Source organism: Astatotilapia calliptera, chromosome 14 (assembly GCF_900246225.1).
Source record: "Astatotilapia calliptera chromosome 14, fAstCal1.2, whole genome shotgun sequence".
Lineage (NCBI taxonomy): Eukaryota > Metazoa > Chordata > Actinopteri > Cichliformes > Cichlidae > Astatotilapia > Astatotilapia calliptera.
In genome coordinates, this window is record NC_039315.1 from 21,447,852 (window position 1) to 21,470,791 (window position 22,940).

Genomic DNA, 22,940 nt, shown 5'->3' on the forward strand with positions numbered 1-22,940 from the left:
CTACTGCTCACTTAATCCTCAGCTGCTCCACTGTCCAACTGTACAAAATGGAGGTTGAAAAGGGCAGCTCCCTGATGTCCCGCCCTGGGCTGCTACTGTAAATAAGACTGCATCCTCTCAACATTAGAAAATGTGGTAGAGTGCCTTGAAATATTAACGTTGCTTCCATGATTAGCATTACTTTGTTGTTGGAAAATGAGATTCTCCTCTCTGTGTGTCCTGTAGAATTGAAACTTTTCTCCTGACTTTTACTTCCTCTTCTCTGCTTTATTCACGTGATATTTACAAAGAATCTTATTTAGATCTGCTAACATATATTGTTCAGGGCACATTGCAGAACTTTAATCAGTTAATCTGAAGATAATGACCTGGCCTGCTTTTATGTTAATCACTTAGGCTTGTCTAATGTTATAAAAAAAATACGGTGCTGAAAAACAAAGCAGGATTTTCTGATAAAGCGTGACTTAAACATTTGTGAAGCATCCATCTTTTCATCCATTTTTGATCTACTAATCCAATTCACAGTCACTGAGGGTTTGGGACCTATTCCAGCTGTCACTGGGCAAGAGGTGGTGTACACTCTGGACTGAATTGTAGCAACAAAATAGTGCTACAATTCAAAATCTGTTTTAGTGAATAAGTTCTTCCCACCATATGAACATAGCAGCAATCTGCTCTTAATGCTCCCATTTCCAGAAAAAAGGTGTTTAATCCAATATGAGAACTTTAGAGAAAGAAATATCCTCTGGACCTGATGAGTTTGGTAGTGAATTTGGATTATTTAATCATTCATTACTGCAGATGCATCATTTTGTTGCTACAGTTCACAAATTAATGATATCTTTTCAGTATCATCCAGGAATTCCCTCCTACCCTCGTGAGACCGAACCTATTCATTATGTCCTCTGCAGTGGACAAAAAAAAGAAAGTTACACTGAAAGATGTCTGTGTAGGTTCTCAGTCAACCAGATCATGGTGAACTTCTTCTTCAAGAAGTCCAGTCCTTCTCTTTTCAAACTCCTTAGACTAAACTGAAAGACACTGTTTCCTCTCAGGAAAATAGACAGGTTGATGATTTAGTGCTCTCTTTGGATGCTGAGAAAGCTGTTGACCAAGCTGAATAGTCTTTTTAATTCACTGCTTTAACAAATTTGGTTTTGAGGACAATTATAGTGGATGGCTTGAAGATCCTGTATGAGGCCACTATTCTTGTTAATGGTCTTAGATCAGATAGCTTCCCAGTACATCAAATGTACTGAGACTCATACTGGTGAAAGGGCTAGACAATAAAAGAAAATACCAAATAGACAAATAAATAATGAAACATTAATAATGAAGCAAGCATTCTGCATTAATATGACATTGACCTCGAGTTGAGTTGAAAAAATTCTGTTTTTCATCTTTTTACTTTTTACTAGTACTGAAAATTTGTTTCCATTGCACGAGAACACATTTTTAAAAAGAATTATCTCTGTCCATGCCCTGTGATGAGTCAAGTCTCTTTATTCAATCCTATTAAGGATGACATGAAGCTTTTGATCTTAAAAGGAAACGGGACTAGGCGTCTCTAAACATGCATTTACTCAAGCACACAGGCGTGTTTTTATCACTGCAGAGGACATTGCATCAACGTACACTCATTTCCTGTTGTCTGTTAACCAGGCGTTAGGTAACCAAACATGACATAAACCTTACCTTACCCTAACCTTACCATGAAAATTTCATAGTATGAGTCCTCATAACATGAGTAATATGAGTGCAAACACACACATGCTCTTACACGAAACCTTCTGACCTCATTCACAGCTGGTTTGGGTGTGCAGTTATTTGTATGAGTACATTTATCCAAAGGCCACATGGAAGAATCTGTTAAACAAAAAACCTTTGCACACCGACTATCTTTGATGTCAACTCTATTACTAGCACACACTAAGACAAAGCGAGGGCGCTGTGTGTTTGAAGTCCAGTCGAGACAGATTTACTGTTCCACATTGACTGGGGATGGTATTTAAGACTCTTCAAGGAGAGGGATTCGATAGCTAGAGAGATTTTATGTGTGTGTAAAAAGTGTGATCTCTCAGACATTGTGTGTGCGTGTGTGCGTGTGTTTGTCTGTGTGAAAACAAAAGGGCAAAAAAGACAAGGAATGTGTGAATGAGTGCCAAATAATTCAGTCGGATGAGCGTTTCGCGTCAAAAAATGCTTTGACCAGAGTCTGATTACGTTCCCAGACAGATGCACATACAAAGGCATGCTGTGACCGGCTTCATTGAAAATTCTTTCAGGATTTCACTGACACACTGACAGTTTACCATCTGGACAGGCAGATACCTGAATGTCTTGGAAAACATGCGAACGCTCCACCCCGTATCCTGCAAGTTGACTTCAAGGGCAGCGACTTGAACAGTAAAAATGTGAGAGCATTGAATTGATAGATGGAAGCATTTACCTTTAGCAAGCAGAGTTTCCATTCTCACTCATCTTCACAGTCCTCTCCTAACCTTTACCTAGGATTTTATTTGCCTGACTTCAAATCCAATCATCACTTACAATAACTGTAGTTTCGCTGATATGTGAAGAAAAACACAGTTTGAGAAGATGTGGAAATATGTGCAGTATGACTGTGATGTCTGAGAGATTTAAGAGAAAAGGTCACTTAGGTGGCATTATCACTACACTGAAATACATACCAATAGTGGTTATAGGTCAGTCATTCACACCATGGAGCAGATACACTTAGGTTTCTTCACATAGCAAACCATGCATTAGAGGCGTATGCTGCAAAAGGTCACAGGGGATGGTGCAGTGACTGGGTGGGCTTAGAAAATGTTACTAAATGTTACAGACTTTGCCAATAAAGAAAATGTTTAATGTCCTCTTAAGCAGCATTTAAAGGTAATTCATCTCATCCCAACAATCTTAACCTCAACTTACTCAGTTGTATCCACATTTCTGCATTGTCAGTCACCTTTGATGTGTCACGTGTCATATCCATGTAGCCTCTGTGTGCAGACTTTTTAGGAGCTTATTCAGCCATAAGCAATAACACCAGTTATTTCCATTTTCTTTTTCTGCAGTATGAGTCTCCTTTGCCTGCATCGAACACCAACTGGGAGGCTGTCACCGTGCCCATGTTGGTAAGCCATTCTCACACAAACTTTATTCATGAGTTATTAGTATAAAAGCCTGCCTTCCAACACTTCCAACCCGTGCATAAATGCATTTGTAAGCACACCAGGAACAATGACTTGTAATTGTAACATATGGACCATTTGCATAGGCCAACACTCACCCACACAGAATACATTATTGCATGCATGTACTGTATTTAATATGCATGAACCTTACAGTGTCAAATGACTTGCTTCCTTAAACTAATGTTTAAAGTACGTTCCGGAAATCAGTGTAATTTCTGTAAGAGTATGTTCTTTGACTTATCTGATCATAATAATTAATAATAAGTGGGCTTCTGGCTGTGAGGAAATTTTAATACATATGGGTTGGTTATATAAGTATGTGGGTGCACGTTTTACACTAGTACATATACTCTTATACTCTTACAAGGATTAGATAATCCAAAAAGAAAAGCTAATACAAATGGTAACAGATGACAATGTCTTTATTTAAACAACAATGCAAAGGGGCTTTAAACATTTTATTTCAATATTCAGTTGAGCTCTTGTGAACATTTATTTTATAAGAGATTGTTTCACATTTTGATAGGAAGATTTACTGATACTGAAATTATCATTTTTATAGGATACTTATTAAGCCACTTTATTTAAGAGCTTACAATAAATCTTAACAAATCTCAGCGGCTCTTGCCTGTTTCTACATTGGATGAATCCACGTTTCCCCCTTAAATTGCTGAAGCCTCATTAGGACCCATGTTCTCTGACCTTAATGAAAGTCATTGCTGATTAGGGCAGTCAGTGTCATACCTATAATGTCCAACATGTCATAATAATTATACTCCTAGAGTAGTGGTCATCCAAATATCTTTTGTTTAATCTGGTGCTACGTTTTGTGCACCCCTGTCCTGACTATTGTTGGGAAGAACTGACAAGAAGGAGATTGTGATTTCAAGAGTGTATGTTCGATATAAGAACATGTTTTTAAATAGCAGAAATTCTGTGTTTAATGTTTTTCCCCACATGTGTATATCTCAGACAGTAGGTTGACATATGCACAAACAGGTGACATATAGCTAAAAAGCATTGTTGCAAAGATTTTGGCATTAACAATATTCACATGAGGTTTAATAGGGTTCATTGTATTGTTAATATGTGCAATATATGCTGTAATGCTCATGTTCAACCATGTGATGACTGGTAGCATTTTCAATTTTGATACAAGGTCAGCCTCACACTCAAGAGTGCTTACAGGCCTGGATGCACTCATTCATTTGAGCAGAAGCGCTGTGTGTGTAAAGAGTGAGCATTTACATTATAGTAAATGGAGTTTCTTAAAATCCAGATTTTGCTAAGTTTATAAATCTGATGTTTATTCAGATTTTTCAGAAATCTGTACAGAATTCTGATCAGAAACAAACAACAGCTCCAAAGTTATGGCTGTTGCTTCAGCTGTAATCCTTTAACTGTGGAAATTTAGGATAAACTGTGGAATTTAGGATAATTTAAATAGAATTAAAGAACTAGTTTTACTCTTGACCTTTGCAGGACAGTGGTGGCGGGAAGGTGTCAGCGGCGGTCACAGAGCAGGCACCTTTTTCACTCGATGATTTAGACAGAACCATAGCTGCCTTTGACACTGTGGAGCAGCTTCTCAGATCCCTCAACCCAAACACATGGAGACAGGACCTGGACAGCATCTACACTCAAACACACATACATTATAGATCCAGGGCCTATCACCTGGCAGGCAGACATAATAAAGGTAAGTTTTACATCTTATGAAAGTTTGACCTTATCTGACCTTAAAGAAGAGGTCAGATGCCCAAATTAAGATTATATTTATAATCCCCATATATAATTCCCTATATGCCTATATGCTGTCAGTATAAACAGTGGCAGTAAAAACATAATTGTGAATACTCTGTATAGCATTATTATCATTTTGACCTTGAAATCAATCTGTTGACCTTGAAGGAGAGGTCAGAGGTCAAATGTGACATGATATTTTAAATCTTTATATGTTGATAATACAAACCACACCTGTAAAAATCATAGTTTCTAAGTTATAAGCTTATTATCTTTTACAAATAAATCATTAAGGTGACCTTGAACACCTCTCTGCTGTTATCAGTGTTGGGCAAATGACTTTGAAAAAGTAATTAATTATAGTTACTAGTTACTTCTTCAAAAAAGTAACTGAGTTAGTAACTGAGTTACAAGATTCTAAAAGTAATTAATTACTTGAAAAGTAACTATTGCATTACTTTTAAAAAAATGTTTAACCCTCTGGGGTCCAGGGTATAATTGGCATAAATAATTGGTATAAATGTTTAATGAATCATATTTCATAACTTTAAATGCAAATATAAATTGTCAATTTTAAAATCAAGTTTTGCAAACAACAACGTTATTTGCAGCCATTTACCTTTTACCCTATTTAAAAAACAAAAACAAATTCAAACTATTTACAGAACAATCAGCTGTTCTGCATTCAATAAGATGCCACACAAATTATTTGTGCCACTCCAAAAAATAATTTCTGTCCACTGTAAAGAAGAACATCACAGCCTGATACCTGCAGGTCTGACAGCAGCAGGTGTATCACTCCTTTTTCTACCTGGAGACAGCAGTCGCCTCATTCTTCTGACACACAACGCAAAACTATCCACAACACTACACACTAACTACACAAGACAGTAGCCATTATTCACACCACTGCTCATTATATAGTGTCTTTGTAGACTTATGTGTTGTAATGAGACCAGCTAACTAGTAGTAATAATGAACTAGTTTATCTTCAGTCAGACAGTCAGCACACAAGTGGATGCTGGGGTGGTGGAGGGGTTGAAAGAGCAGACAAATGTGGCGCTATGTCAGAAACAGAGATGGGAAATCTTGCAGCTGAAACAGGGCGTCTGGTATATGACACGAGGACGATGAGGCTTTTTATTGCGTGTGCTGTGTGACGCAGTGCAGTTCCTGAACCACCTCGCAGGCTTCGCTTCATTTGATGCCGTAGGATGAAAGTCATCCCTTTTTATTGTTCTGCAGATGGTGATCCTCAAAATCACTGCTGCGTGCACAGTATTCCTCCTCGTGCCGCTGCGGTCGGTCTCTGGTAGCTTGAAGTGGAGGGGGAAGAGCGTGAAGCCTTGTGCTGACCCAGACAGACCCAAACAGCAGGAGGCCCATTCTAACATACCGAGCTATACATAAAACTCAGTGCTACACCACTGCAGAAGAAGTCTGCTGCTGTAATTTGAAGGAAATTAGTCATGTAATAACTTTGATGGAGCAAAATTGTTGCTGGATGTTCAAATATAGCGCAGATGACAGCCAAAGACAACCCATGAAAAGGTGTATTAGCCAGCCTCTGTCACTTAAGAAAGAGATCTGTTGTAACATTAGGCTTTCTAGTAGGTGAGTGCATTAATATTTAATTTGGCTTTTAGGAAGGAATATATAACAGCAGGAGAAACACGCACATGCACTTCCAGCATAGTGATCAAAGTAACGGTGACAACTAAGAGAAGTCTGATTGACTATGATTGAAAAAGGAAACTTTAAAATATTTTTTCTGTTAATACCAGAGATCTTTTTTTCGGGGGGTGCTCCATTTTATGTGCAAAAGTATTGCCGTAAGTTGTTGCATCATCGAATTGCCCTTTGGGAGGGTTTATAGTGAGTCAGTGACAAGTTTAAGGCGAGACAGAACAACGCAGCTCTTTACTGTGAAGTCAATGCCAGCGACCTGCAGTCATTCAAGCAGCAGATTTTATCCTTGGGGATACAGACTGCAGATGTCTTTGACTAGATATGAAAATTAATATGCTTATTCCATACACAATAGAAAGGGAGTGTTTGTGTGTGCATGTCTGTAAAAAAATGTTCAAGCTTGCAGCATTTGCAGTGCTTTTGAGCCATCTCTCTCCTGTTTCAGTCTTTCTACCCGAGGGCTGTCCTGTTCCTTAGTAAATATTTGTACTTGACAGCAAATCTATCTCATTTATTAGTGCACGTGTGCGTGCGCATGCTGGATTGGCACAAGGACGAGGCTCTGTGTAGGGGCAGTTAGTGCATTTTGCAGGACTACCTAGAGCTGCATAGATGCTGCAGGTCTTCGATACACAAGTATAGCTCTCTCTAATTGGGAATTCAACCTGTGCAGTGGAGCAGAAATCTGCCACAGTCAGCAGCTTGGCTTTGCTTTCATTAAGACACACATACAAAGACACCCACCTCTGTTCTCATGAAAGACAGCGAGCCAGATGATAATATTAATTGGGTCGGCTCCAGGTCCGTAAAGTAACTCACACATATTCAGCCTCAAACAATTTCAAATGAAGTCGTCGTAATGCTAATACAAATAAACTAATCTTCAAAGAAACTGAGGGGTAAACACTGGAGCAGAATATGTTTTATGATTTTCCACACGTGCTCAGACCCTATGATGTGTTCACGTTGATACTGTGTGAGTGACACAGTCATTCTTGGAGTGTTGCTTGCTCATCTGTCTCTGTGTTCTTTCCCTCCCCTTTCCACACCAGTGCCTTTCTGGGATTATACTCATTCTCCTTAAACAGACACCTGCAAGTCTCACACATACACACCTGCAAGCTCACAGCATAAAAAAGAACCCCGTGCCTTCACCGTCAACCGTAAAAGCATGTGCCTTACCCCCAAAGTACACAAACACACTTACTGGATTTGCTCATTAGAGGCAATGCAGTAGCATAAGTCTGAATGTGCTGCTGTCACATTGTACAATCTAAAGAAACATTACCTCACAATTCTGTCACCAGACATGAAATTATCTCTTGCTGAAAATGTGTCTTTTTTTATCTTTAGTAAAATCGCAGACTACCTACATGATGGGTTCACTGTCATTTGCAAGCATGGACAAGGAATAAAGGCTATAATATGGTTGTAAATGTAGATTCATTTAGTTCAGCTGTATCCACACTTGACCATTCTCCAATTCAGGGTTGTGGGTGGGAGGCTAGGTCCTATCCACTTGTCATAAGGGGAAATAGACAGGATACGCCATGGATAGTTCATCACAGGGCTAATACGGACTGACAGATAACCTGATTCCCTCCCATCCACAATCTAGGGCCAATTTAGAATCACCAGTTAACCTGACAAGCATGTTCGAGCACCGGGGACCACCCAGAGGAAACCCGTAAAGACACACAAAAGACCCCATCCAACCAGATGGTTCAAACCAGGAGTCTTTTTGTTGCGAGGTGCCAGGCTCCACATGGCAGTTCTTTCCCTTGTTAGAAAGAATTTGAGTAGCAAATGATCATTATTCTTAATTTCCTGACATTTTTATATGTATAATAAGATTTATTCAAATGAGCAGATAGCTTTAAACTGATTTCACACTATCTTCTCTACTTATCCAATATTGTCACACAGTTGTCCTCATTTAACCTGCTAATGCTCACACAAACGCTGACATTATCCACTTTTCATTTAGTCTGACGCAGATGTGCAAATATCAGCTGCCTGTAAGACAGAAATCGAGGATTTTAAAGGAAGAGGCAAACGTGTGCAGCACCTCAACTAGAGATAGCTTTCATTTGATGCATTTCTATTCTATATAACTCATAAGTCTGTTCTTAATTTCTTATGACCATTTTACTGAAAAAGGAGGCCTAAAACAACCATCATCAGTGTTATAAATGCAATATATATAGAGCGCTATCTACCTTCACTTCTCCTTCTCTCTGCCCTGCCAAAGGAAATGATAAAATCTTTCCCCACATTTCTCTCCTAATGGCAGCCATGCTGTCTTGCTGCCAGTGTTTTTGGTTTGTTTTTTGTTTTGTTTTGTTTTTTTGGGGGGGGGGGGTTACAGCACTACCTGAACTGCTAATGAAGCTCTGCTAATGCTGACAGTTTTACCTTTAAATTGTTTCCAAGTACATATATATGGACAAAAGCTCTGCTAGGGTTTGAGTGCTTAAGCCACGACTGTACTTGATTAGTTTAGGGCTTTCTCCTTGTACTCAGGGAGGACAGTTGCTTTCTACTATAAAGGTGAACGTATCAGCAGTATCTTCTTGTTATGTTGCTTTTGCGAAGCTCCGACTCAGTCATGCATCCCTGAAGTGGTTTCTGCAGGCGGTGGAACATCGGACTGTGGTATAATAAGTGCTGAAGCTTTGGTACTCGAGTATGACTCCAGCAAACTCTAGGAGACCACTGAATAAACATTTAGAACTTTTACATCTACTTTTATCAATGCGATAAGTAAATGAAAGTGAACTGTGTAATAATTTCTTTAAAAAATATAAAAAAACTTGTGTTCTTATCCACTTTATGATTTCTATGCCGCGTGTGTTGTAAAGATTCACTGCCCTTGGTATGGAAAGTGCAATGATTATTATTCTGCTGATGACCACAATCAGTGAGCAATCAAACCACCACTGATTGTTGCTCTGCTTCTGCTGTCTTTCTTCTATTCTTCCTCTTATCTTTTTGCCTTCAAACTGCCTGTGGTCTCTCTGAATTGCTCCCAGATTAAATTAAAACACTCGTGCTGTTTTTCACAGACAAAACAGCACGAGTGTCGGTTTCATTTCTCTCATTTGTCTGTGCATAACTGAGATAACTGTTGTAGTTCTCTGCTTAACCACATTACAAATCAATCTTTTCATCACAGTTGTTTGTTGGCATCAGAACAAATATTCACCTTCTACATTTTCACCGAGCAGACTTATGTGAATAATAAATGTATAAAGATTCTAGTCGAGCTCCTGGATCTGAATCTTTAGCAACAAGTGCTTTAATTAATTATTTTAAGTGTCCACCTGTCAAATAATTGCCTTAATTCCCTCAAAATGAGTTTTGAGTCATTGCAGCAGGTCCAGTGTGTGCTAACTAGGTGATTTTTCTTCAAAGTGATGACACAAAGAAAGGCTGTGATCTTCAATCAATGAATGCCCCCTGCTTTTTTTACTGCATCTCTTTCAATCCTCTCTCCATCTCTACAGTCACTTGTCATTGAAGTTGTCCCCATAACTAATAGTGTCTCCACCTCTCAACCATTTTCACTCAGTCAATATTAAGGATATTTTTAATGTAAATCACTCCCGTCCTTCCACGCCATTCTTCATTCTGTGCCTCCACTGTCCCAAACATTTGTCTTTATCATCACATAAAGCAATAACTGACCTGTCTCTTTCAATCTTAGTGTTAAAGGGAACTTTGCAGTGTAACACAGTATAAAAAGAGCTATTTTCCTTAGTGTATTTCTGTCATACCATAAAACACAACAGATTAAAAAAAGAGAAGGTAATTTGCTATTGTAAAAATTAGTAAGTCTTGATAAAAAGCACAAAGCGAGAGGGAAAAAAATGTGATCGTTTATTAATTTGATACTTTTCTGCATCATTGTCAAGTTGATCTGAACCGGCTTCACAACGATGTCAAGTGGTACAGCTGTACTCCTCGCAACTACTCTGTGAACTTGCGAGAAGAGCTGAAGACCACCAACGCCGTCTTTTTCCCTCGATGTCTGCTGGTGAAACGCTGCGGGGGCAACTGTGGCTGTGGCACTACTAACTGGAATAATGGTTGTACCTGTCAGGCCTCCAAAACAACGCTCAAACTGCACGAGGTAGGTTTAGCACCATGGAGGCACTCACACCGAGTTCAGATAATTACAGATTTCCAGACCACACAGCATCACAAAGAAAGAAAGAAAAGACGTGCAAGCTATACAGACACCCACACAGGCACACTAAGATATTTGGATCTCACAGTAAACCAGCAGAAATCTTTTTTATATGGGGAAAAAGAGCAGAAAAATTAGAGGGTGTGAAAGGGAAATTTGCTAAATATTCCCTCTACTGCGTCTATCTGGTGAGCAATGCCTTTCAAAGATGTTTTCCATAATGGCTCATGTGATATTTGAGACTTTTGGTGTAAGAGATGGTTTTGCTACTGTTACTGTTGAACTATGATGGAACTAGATGAGTCCACCAGAAGAAGCAAATTGTAACAACCATTACACTGTTTGTTAGTAAAACTGTTGTTTTCAATACATTCTGTTTCAAAAGAGAAAAAAGTTTCTTGTCCATAAAAACAATAGTTCAAATCATAAACAGTTTAATGTACTCAATATTTTTCCGTGAATGTTTGTGCATATTGCAGCTGTAATTATGCAGCAGTACATGGGATCGTTAAGGGTTCTTCTTAAAAAGTCTGAAAATTAATTCAGCAAAAAATCGCCCTAAAATGTCTCACACTTCACAAACTTTTGCTGTCTTCATTAAATACTGAGAGGGAGCAACAAATCATATTAACCTTGGTCACACATGGCGATGAATGAGTCAATGGACAGAATGTATAATTACAAATGTACTGTAATATTTACAAAGTCCAGCAATACAAACGGCATATATATATATATATATTGTGAAATCTTTTTTAACTCCATTCACCCCTTTCTGCTCATTACTTCATTTAAATTCAATTCAATTCAGCTTTATTCTATTCATGTAGCACCAAATTACAACAACAGTTGCCTGAAGGCACTTTACATTCTAAGGTATAAAATACAGAGAAAATCCCAACAATTGTATGATATCGTATTGAGTGAAAAAAGAAAGGTGAAGGTGAAGAAGAAACACTCAGTGCATCATGGGAAACCCCCCAGCAGCCTAGACCTAACTAAACTGTAAAAGTTGAGAGGGTTCCAGTCTCCCAAAACCAAACTGGGAGCTAGTTCCACAGAACGTATCATTAAGCACTGAGATTTATCTGCAGTAGTTCTGTAAGAATATTACTGCGTCTATTACAAACAAAGAAAAACATTCCTATAATGCACTTTTATTGCTAAATGTAATATATCAGAACTAAGACTAATACCACATGAATCATATCAAATTACAGGCCCATCGTAGACTAATAGGATACTTTCTTTCTACTTTTTTTTCTTTGTGTTACTCAGATATATGAAAATCCTCAGATACATAGCAACATTTTAAGCCCAGTGAAATGCTGAGCTGGCATTACACTAATAGGACTATTTTTTATCAGCACTCCCAAATCCAAACAAAAAAACATCAATTAGGCCATAAAAATCATTAATTTAGGTTTGTTTTTTGTATGGTGCAGCGAGTCTGGTTACAGAAATGTTACAGAAAGGTGAAGCAGATTTATTCAAGCACGAGAACGACATTTAAAAGTTCCACATCGTGCTGGGTACACGATGCTGCGGAAGGAAGAGAGTGAGCGAATGAAAGAGGGACTGAGAGGAAGTGATTTAGATGCAGAGTGAGGGACAAGCAGGGAGAAATTGGGCGAGTAGTAGCGAGGGCTGCATCAACAATGAAACAGCAATGCACCATCAGTCTCGCGCTTTCTCCCCACTTCTCTTCTCAGTGCTTTGTATGCCGCCTCTGTCTTTCTCTTTCTAATCTCTCCATATCTCCATTGTAAGCATTCTGTCTCTCCCTTCCTCTCTCTCTCTCTGGGTTTCCATCATCCTTTCATTCTACCCAATTCCCATTTTCAATTTATCCCTTTGCAATCCACCATTCTTGTTCTTTAAGCCTGCCATTCATTCTTCTCTGTCACTTCCCTCCATCTCTTTGTGTCTTTGTTCTTGCATAGCATCATTATTGAAACATAGTCCATAGGGCTCTCTCTCACTGTCTCTCTTTCTCTCACTGTTAAAAATCATACAATGACAGTTTAGACAAAAGTGGGATTTGGGGTTGTAATGGTGCTATGTGTGTGAAAAGGAAAAAAAAGTGTATTGTGTCGGTACACATTGCACTGCAGAGTACAGAACCACTGCAGTTTGGGTTCTCATGAGTGTGTTTGTGTGTCTAAGAGAGAGTAGGGTACAGAGACTGTGACTTCCTTTGTTCACTCTTCTCCTTGCCGGTAATCACGGACCTGTAGCTGCTTCCTTCAGTGACTTAACTTCTCTAGAAACACGTTATTACTCACACTAACGTTTCACTTCTGGGAAGTCCTGACATTAATCATTGGTCGCGTCTCTTTCATTGAGCTTTGGAAAACAAATTTGCTGCATCATTTGTGGAACAGTTTGTACCTTTGCTGTATTTTTACATTAACAGGAAATGCAGCAAATGGTGACTAAATCAAATTATGATTTCAGTGCTATGTATTTCCCAGTAAACATTTCTTTTGGTAACTTATGTTTTCCTTATTACCTGATAATGGGAAAAGCTCCTGCTCCCAAAGACTCTGAACACAAATAAGAAGACAGGTTAAGACATGAACAGATTTTTAGTGTAGCCACTTACAATAAACAGGGAGAACAGAAACTCCCGAAAAGCCAGGAGAAGATGATTTTCCATGACTACCCCATCATCGACTTTGTAATCTACATTTTTGACTTGCCCACTTGCTTCAAAGCCAAGTTTTCTGACATATTCAAATCCTCTCAGGTAGCAGTTCCTCTTTTTTGTTGTTGTTGTTGAACTCCTGTAGTGTTTTGTCCCGACTGGTGTGCTTCCTCTTGATATTTCCTCTTTTATATTCAAACAGGATTCAACAAATACAATCACTTGACAACACAAAACAACGTCTGGCAACGAGACGGAAAACAAGAAATAATTTGTGCCCATTTTCATTCCCATTCTGCGTCCTTACCATTTTTTCCCTCTGTGCCTCTTCTAGGTGCTGAAGTACGCTCCAGACCCCATTCGGTATCAGCGCCATCAGAGTCCAAAGGTTCGCTGGGTCATTGATGAAATTTTCCTCTCACATCATGAACAGTGTGAGTGCGCGTGTCCCTCCCAGCCCCCTCGCTGAGGTGGGCACATCTGGAACTGTTAGACGAGTTGTCCTTTCTATCTATTTTGCAATGGACTTCATATAATAATAGCACCGCTGACAAACATGCAACAAAGAAGAAGGTAACAATTGACTTGTAAACTGCAGCTCGCGTCATGACTTACCTTTCCTCTGTCTATGGGCCAAACCTGTAAATCCTGTAAACGCAACTCCCATCCCAATGTTTGCTATTTACCATTCCTGCAACTTGGTATTTCTGTCTTCACTGTTCGTGCTGCATTTAAACATTACATGTATGGTATGAGTGTTAACGTCTTCCAAAGAAATCCCCATTAAACTCAGTCCAATTTCTTTCCTCCCAAATTTTAAAACCGTCGTTGTTGTAAACTTAAATTTACATTTTGATGAAAGGATTTTAAGGGAGGCCAGCCTGATTGAACTGAACCTGAATTTTTCTCCAAGCCCTAGAAAAGAAGTCTTTTACTTTTATGTCACATGTTTTATTGCATTTTTTGTTTTAAATAAGACTGTTTCTAGAAACTTCAGGCAACTGCCACGAGCATGCTGAGATGAGTGAGTGTGAAACAGAAGGGGAGAGGGGGAGAGAGGGGGGATGGGTTGAAGGAAGTTTACACAAAAATAACACTTGATATGAACTACAACCTCCAGGCTAACTACAGCCCTCCACATTAACACATTTACATGCACACACATCCACTCCAGGCTTCCAAAACCCAAAAAACTGTAGTTATTTATACAGGATCCTGAGGCTTCTTCTACTTTGTCTGGATATCACGCTCCTCGTTATCTGTCCGTCCATCCACACAGCTCATGCGTCTTTCTTTTCTTTCTCTCTCGCTGCCTCCGAGTCGAACACATCAAAGAAAATGTCAGATCCGGCTCCTGCCCCGTGCCCAATTTTCCAAGCATTCCTGGCATTCCAGCTGCTAAGCGGAATTCTGCTAACGCGGATAAAACCGCGACACTTAGACCCTGAACGCACAGCAAAGGAAAGAGAGAGGGAAACAGGAAGTTTATAGGAGAGGAGGCTGATGGAAAAGGGGAAATCGAGCCTTCTATTTGTAGATCACCAGCACGTCGGGATAAGAGGAGCACGATGCTTTTATGATAGATTCCAATTTTTTCTTGAATTTTCTAAATGCTCGTGTGTGTCACAATCTCACACGCTGCCCTGTAAGTTTGCAGAGATCTGTGGGAATTACCGTGAGCGATGTTCTTGATCTCTGCTCATAACACAAGCAGCACTTGAGTGTGTGTATGCGTGTCAGTCCCCCTGTAGCAGCGCAGGAAGAGGTCCTTTTGTTTAAAGGGTGGAGGGTTACCAACAGTCTGTAAGAGCTGGCAGCGGATCCAAGCATGTGAATGCTCAGCATGTGACTGTGTGTGCATGTGTGTGTAGCTGTCGGTTTAATGGAGAGTCAAAGCAGCAAAGCTAGAAATTAAATGAAACGCTCACATTGTAACACTGAATTATTATTAATAGATGACAAATCTGGGTAAGTTTAGGTAAAATGACAGATTTCTGAGGCGCTCTGCTGGAAAAGTGTACAGGTGTATGTAGAAGGGACTAGAAGGGACTACAGATACTTTACAGAACAAACATCTAAACGTAAATTATGATTTTTTTTAAACAAAAGCCAAATCATCTCTGAATCGCTAATAAATATTTTTTAATTTCTATGTGTTATTTCATTATTAGACTTTTGGTACACTCAGAAAAGTGTTTTTCTTATCGCTTCTCATTGGGTTCTCATTGACTCTGCTTAGAGTCATCACCATCACTAATCAGCATATCAGAGACATCACATTCTGCAAGTTAACTTCATGCTGTGTGGTCAACACACAATGACTCAAGTCATTTATGTTATTTCAACAAAATGCTGTGTTTTGCCAGGTCAACATTTTAGGCTAAAACGTTTTTAAATGCATAGTATTGTGTTGAAGTAACACAAGGGACTCAAGTTAACTTTCTCCAATAAATCCAACTTAAGCAGAATCTTTAAAACCAACAGTAGTGAGGTTTGTTTTTTTAGAGTGCATAAGGACATCGGCTGCTGCAGTTTCTGGACCATGCATATAAAATAAAGGAATAGTTTTTACATGCAAATTGATGTATTATAAACGTAGCAGGACCTGTGGTTGTGCACCCGTGTGTGTGTGTGTGTGTGTGTGTGTGTGTGTGTGTGTGTGTGTGTGTGTGTGTGTGTGTGTGTGTGAGCGTGTGCATCCTGTGTCTGCCAGTTTGCTGCTGTTATCAGCACATTCCACTGTTGCATGCACCAGTGACATGCTCTTTTTTCCATGTAGCTGTTTTGTTTTCTCCTGTAGCTCTTGAATCTGAGATCACATGTATCTCAGCGTAAAACTTTAACTAGTTTCTTAGGTCAAACACAAACAGAGGGCCTTTGGGAACATTTGAGAGTATCGTACCTTTCAAAGAGATTTGTTTCAGTTTCCCTTCCCAGAATTTCAACAGGTGGCTAAGTAGTTTTAACTCAGAGAAAAGCTGTTGATGTCTGTTTTAACGAACAAAAGTCAACCTCTGTTGCTCCATTCAAAATATATTAAAGACAAAACTGTATGCTTTACCTAAATAATTTATTGTCTTTTTCTGTTGTTTTATTTAAAAAAATCAGTCTGTTGGTTTTGATAAATAAAATATTTCAAGCATTATTGGCTCGAATGCTTTGTTTTGTGTTATTTTTCCCCAGCCAAAAAATGATTTTATCAGGTCTTTGCCCAGGTTTGATATGATATGGAACAATGACTTGTTTGATCACCTGTGCAAAGCAATGGCAAATCTGTGGCAGTTTTTTTTTTTTTTTGTTTGTTCTTTTGTTTTGTAGTGGATACCTCACACCTGATGTAGAGAAACACTGAGAACTGCAAAGAGCCAACGCAAACATAAGAAGAAGCTGTCAGATACCTTCTTACACACAGGACACAGGTCGCACAGGTCACCACTGAAACCGCAAATGCAATTTTTAAGAACAATGTAACACTAGTAGGTTCAGGAGGGGCTAAATAATTGAGCCAATCGAGTGTTTATTAGTTTTCCACAATCACTTTTCAGGAACGCCTCCACTTCGCTCTGAGCTGGTGATTCAGCTGCAGTCCAGCAACTTGGGAAAGATTTGGACAGCTGGATAATCGGACTGAGCTTTTATTTTTTTCCCCGCTTCGTCATTCACTCTGGGGAAAAATAAAAATAGAAAAACAAAATCTCTTCATTGCAGCTTTATTTCCTGTTGCTGAGGGACAGATGTTACGTTGAATTCACAATGATGCATATTTTGTCATAACAATGCATTTTGTAATTTAACTGCATCAGTTTCATCAACACTTCTCGTAACGCTGGCACAAATTATTTTGTAATGTTGTCTGTGTGGTTGTTTTTCCAACATAATATGCTCACAGTTACATTATGGACATGTTAGTTTACTTTAGTTTGCTACTATCATAACAAGTATTAGTTAGAACTAACCAGGAAGTCAACTTGAACTTCAGAAAATATTAAAAAGATGTTGGGGATATAAACCAAATCTAATGCTGCTCAAACTTCTATATTAAAAGGCACATTCACACATTGCTTTAAGTGTTATTATTTTTAAACATCTATCACAGTGGTAGTTTAACCAAAAACCATTTGTCATGTGAACTATAGAAGCTTGAGAATTGAACCGCCGACGTCCTCTCTATGCTACTACCTGAATCATGGTAAACACACCAGGTAAGCATAATCTTTCATCATGCAGGATTAATGTGTTAAAAGGAAATGTTATGACCAAAACCTCCAAGACTGTTTTTGCTGCCTGACCTCTTAGCAGTCTCTTCATGACTAATTTCTTTGCTACCATCACTCCCAGCTGAGGATCGTTAAACAGCTGCTGTTAAACTGAAGTGCGTTCTGCAAACGCAGGTCACGCTTCAAGTTTGAGGTCAGGTCTCTGGTCCGGCCAATTCGTCCACACCAAACTTGCTTTCTGCAGTGGTGCACAGTCATGTAGAAACAGGAAGGGGCCATTCCCAAACTGAACTTTGCAGTTGGCACAATGCAGTCAGACACGGTGTCAGATTTTACATGGCCCACCACTTTGTAGTTAAGTTCCTGTTGTTCCTTATTCCACTAACAGATTACTGTGGAATATTTAGTATTTAATTTCACAACTGAACTTGCACAGGTGGCGTCCTATCACTGTACCACGCTGGAATTCACTGAGCTCCAGAGAGCGACCCATTCTTTCACAAATGATTGTAGAAGCAGTCTGCATGTCAAGGTGCCCGATTTTATACACATGCGGACATGAAAGTGACTGGAACACCTGAATTCAATGATTTTGATGGGTGAGCGATTACTTTTGGTATTATAGTGTAACATTAGTGGGCTATGACCCTTATTAGGTGCCGTGGTAATCACACAGAGCAGATTAAAGCAAATCGACTGTGTGTGATATTATACAGGTCAACCTCACAACAACAAAGTAGAATGCTTAGGTCATCAGTAACAAGGGCTACCAGCTAATGTGACCCATGGCACTGTCACTGCCACTACAAGGCTAAACATGCACACTGTCTGCTGGATTCATCTGTAGAAAAGAGTTTGCTGTTTCAAGTCGTAATACTGCTACCCTTCCCATTTTATCCGAGTCTTTTTTACATATCTTAAGGCTGTTTCCTGTCCCAGTTGTTGCTGTGGCAACCCTTCCTGTGCTCTTATCGTTAAACAGCAGTCTCCCCTTATACAGCCCGACAGTCACATCCCAGTACAAACAGCCAGACATTTGTCCATCCATCCACCATACATCCATCCATCCTGAGTAGTTTTTGAATTACCCAAAGAGAGAGAGAGAAAAAATCCAACAAAGTACACTGCTCTGAGTCCCTATGGACACGGAAAAGACTGAATATGAAACATAGAGCGAGATAAACAAGAGTGACCAGAATTAAGATTGAGCTTTAAAAAAGTGAAGTAAACAGAGAGAGACTGTAGGGAAAGGCAGATCAATCAGAAAAGAGAGAGAGAGAAGGTCAGAGAGAGACAGGGCATGTTGTTTGTTTGAGCCCATCATTCCTACACGGCTATTTTCGAGCCTGTCAGCAGCTTCTTATCTTTTCCTTGTGGGCAAACACACACAAAATGTCAACTCACTTTGTCTTACAGATTAGGCTGCCCTCGGGCTATTTTCATTTTTTCTTAAACATGCATACATTTAAATGACTGTCGTGCAGCCCCAGTAGTGAGGCTTTCTCATTCTTGACCTGATTCTCTGTTTCCTCATCTGTGCCTTAACCCTCCACTCAGTCTCTACTCCACTCGCTCACACTCGTTTAGCACTTTCCTTTAGATCGAGGTGTGTTTCACGCGGTCTTTCTGTTATTTCCTTCTTATTCGCATTGACTCAGTCTCCCCTCTTTGTGGCGTAATGATTTCTGTCTTTCTCACAGCATCAGGAGGAATCATAACCCAGCGGTTAACTGAGAAACCAGGAAATTAAACCTGGAGGGAAACATTCAAGGACCTTCATTCAAACCTCTGTTATGATATTGCTCTCCTGCCACTTCTTGTATATTTTATATTCCTTTTGTCATCTCCCTTTCTCTAATGGCGTTTAAGTGTACTTCTGGAAGCAATGGTAAGGAGGCTGTCAATTTTCAATCTTTTTTTGTGATTTATTAATAATAGAGTTAGTATCTTACGATCATAATACCTACCCGTGCTTGTGCTCTAACTGATTTATATATATATCTCCTTCTCAGCTGACTGGTGGTAATCCTTGATGATTTAATCTGGAAGATCTGAGGAGTCTGACAAAAGCAGAGGCAATGTTACAGATTAAACTGCTGCTCTCCCGCCTTATTTCACAGGACTTGAAGTTATTCATTCCATGTGTTTGTGTAATGTGTAATGTTTAGTCATATTACAATTACCCATGTTTTTCTAGTTTAAAGGTCAATCAAATGGCTAAATTAAATTGTAAAAGTATTGCTCATAGTGGCCCTTCAGCACTACTGAAATGTTGAGCGTCTTTAAGCTTGTTTTGGTTTATTGCCCTGACAAAGCTAGCATTAGAGAGCACATGGTCATTTTAAAAGCTTGCTTTTTAACATTTTTGTGTTCATACGAGCTGCAGTGCTGTTAAACTTGTCAACACTGAGTGCGTTTTTGTCTATCAAAACTTAAAGTTGAGTCGAAAGCACGATTTAATCTAGGGAGGAGGTTGAATTGTGCTTAATTAGCCTGGACAGTAGCGGGGATGGAAAGAGTTGGGTGAACTGATTAAGCGACAAACAGATTTCAGTGAGAAGAGAAATACACTTGACAAAGACAGACAGCGCCAGACAGGAAGATTTGAGGGGGCAAACTGATGGGAATTGACGGAGAGGAGAAGACTCATGAAGACAGAAAAAAAAGGCCTTAAGACAGAAGTGAGCGTTTGAGAAAAAGCGACACATGGGCAGATGATGAGGAGGTGGAGGATAGCTGATGAAGTCATTGAGGCGTGTAGCAAAGAATGGTGAGAATATGACCCTTAACTGAGACACGCTGTAGTGAGACAGCATTGCCCTACATCGCACACAGTGTGAACTGACATGCAGCAGAGACGAATGGGAGGAGCGCTGTCAATCTGTCCTTTCTTTAAAAAAAAGAAAAAGAAATTGTCTCCTCTTCTCCAGACAACTTCCAAGATAACAAAACAGCTTCTTTATGAGTATTTAGTCTTCAGCCACTTATATCACTCACAGAGTAACATGTGGCTGTTTTACTTTGTTGCCCACACGTGGGTGAGGATTGTCCTTTGGCCACTTTGGAAAACATTGCACAGTTTTTCTTCCCTTTGACTGATTCCTCTAATTACCCTTTTTACTTATACGCACACACATACAAACACCCGCGACCTGCAGCTCTTCCTCCTTGTCCCTTGCCCCCATCTTTCCCCTCTTTCACACTACATTATAGAACAGCTTTCATTTAGATATGAATATTAGATATTTCCTTTGAATAATGGAGAGAGACTTTATGTGAGGAATCTGCAGACATAGAGAGAAAAAAGGACAGTCCTGCTCGCGGGTCTTCACTTGCACATTTAAAATAGTCCAATAAAAATGACATTCTCACATCCAAACTGTCCCATTAAATAAATGATTTACTTAAAGTGCAAGGCAAGAATTCAGGTCTGTGTCTTTCTGTACACTGTGTTGCTTCAAAAGGTGGGAAACTGGAGGTGTCTGCTTGCGATGCAACTGCAGCTCTTTCTGATATACTGCGAAGAAAGAGTACTGTGTTTTCTGAGTGATACCATATTACAGCAGTTAGTGAAAAGACACCGATTTTTTTCTTTATTGGGACATTTTATGGTGCTTGGTGCTCTCTAGACATTATGGCGGTGGAATGCATTAAAAGTTTCACACATGGCTTCTAAAAGAATGGAGACAAAAAACAAATATCAGACTTTCTTTTTTCAGTTCTCGAGAAGTCAGGTTTGAGAAATTACGTTTATAGTTGCATGATATTGGAAGAGAACAGGGAATTACAGAGAAAAAAGGAGAGCGAGGAGGGTACAGGAAAAAACAAATAACACAAGCCCCAAGGCGCAGGATACACTCAAATTTGATAAAAGTGATTCACTGCTGTGTGTGTGTGTGTGTGTGTGTGTGTGTGTGTGTGTGTGTGTGTGTGTGTGTGTGTGTGTGTACAGGTGTGTGTACAGGTGTGTGTAGGTATTACTTATAAGAGTTCATTCTGGCAGGAACCTCATGGCACACTTGATTCTCGCAGCCTATTCAATTACCTGAATTATCCGGTGCACACACACACACACACTCTGCTGTGTTTTTGGAGCTTGAGAGGACATTACTTTGACTCTCATACATTTAGTTGGGAACTTACCCTAATCACAAGTCACCATTATGTTCACAGGATCAATCATATCCATGTGTCTCCTCATTGTAACAAGCTATGCAATATGCTCTGGCATGGAATGTATTGCACAGCTCTTCATTTGCATAATCATTATGTCTTTATGCAAATCAGAAGAGTCAAGTGTGACTCAGTGCCTCTGGAAAATCCCAATAATCTTTTAAACTAACCTTTCCTTATCTACATGCCACTGCTGTTTAATTAGCAGTGGCATGTAGAAAGAACACAGAGTCAACTTTAAATGCTTTCAAAAACATGCCAGTGAACTATTTCTGTAACAGAAGCAAATTTTGCAACCGCGTTGCAAACTTTACAGTTTATTTTAAATCGGACTGTATGTAAAGGATGGACACCATCAGCATGATATTACCAATTGATTTTGGCCACCATCCTGTTGTTTTCTAAGGAGCTAAGAGTGATCATATTTACAAGGATAGGAAGTTGCATCCATAGATTCATTAGCATTTATGCACAGTCGCACATACCTGCTAGTGAATGTTAAATAAGCTAATAACTTCTCTTATCAAAACTGGTGCTCTGACCTCTTGGCCTGTAACTCACAGCGGGCTTTGATTTTTTGCCACATAATCCCACACAGCAAACCTGGTTGTTCACTGGCTCATAACAGACATGAAACTTAGCAGACAGCTGCCAGTCACAGAGTCGTTGCAACTTTAAGTCTAAGCGGCACCTGAATGGATGAGTCATTAAAAAGTTGATAGCCTTAGTTAATGCAATCCTTTTTGTACAGACTACATGTCTTTAATGCTTGTAATGTGGGCATTGTAACACTGCAGTCTATGGGGATTGACTCGCTTTACTCACCAGCCTCAAGAGGTCACTCCAAGAACTGCAGTTTTTGGTACCTCCATGAAAACCTGCAGAAAACCTGCAATTAGTTTTTGTTCAATTAGCCACAGCTGAGTGTATATATGGTTGTAAGAGACTGCTGTACAGGGATAACACCTGCCAATTATAGCATGTTTATCTTCTTTTGAAAGCTGTGAAGTGGCAACAACACACTGACGTGAACATGTACTATCACACCTATCCTTGTGCTTATTTTAAGCTGCATCTTCAGGCGA

At 39.4% G+C, this 22,940-nt stretch overlaps 1 protein-coding gene across 3 annotated transcripts in view; it reads left to right on the top strand.

Moving 5' to 3' along the window:
• Positions 1–16,521, top strand: part of pdgfd (platelet derived growth factor d) — a 54,588-nt gene extending 38,067 nt beyond the window's left edge. For all 3 annotated transcript variants that reach the window (XM_026192987.1, XM_026192989.1, XM_026192988.1), the window contains 4 exons: positions 3,078–3,137; positions 4,680–4,896; positions 10,544–10,761; positions 13,800–16,521. In XM_026192987.1, coding sequence (XP_026048772.1) covers positions 3,078–3,137; positions 4,680–4,896; positions 10,544–10,761; positions 13,800–13,934 — 630 coding nt within the window. In that variant the 3' untranslated portion in view covers positions 13,935–16,521. The remainder of the gene's footprint in view (positions 1–3,077; positions 3,138–4,679; positions 4,897–10,543; positions 10,762–13,799) is intronic.
• Positions 16,522–22,940: the final 6,419 nt, after the last annotated feature.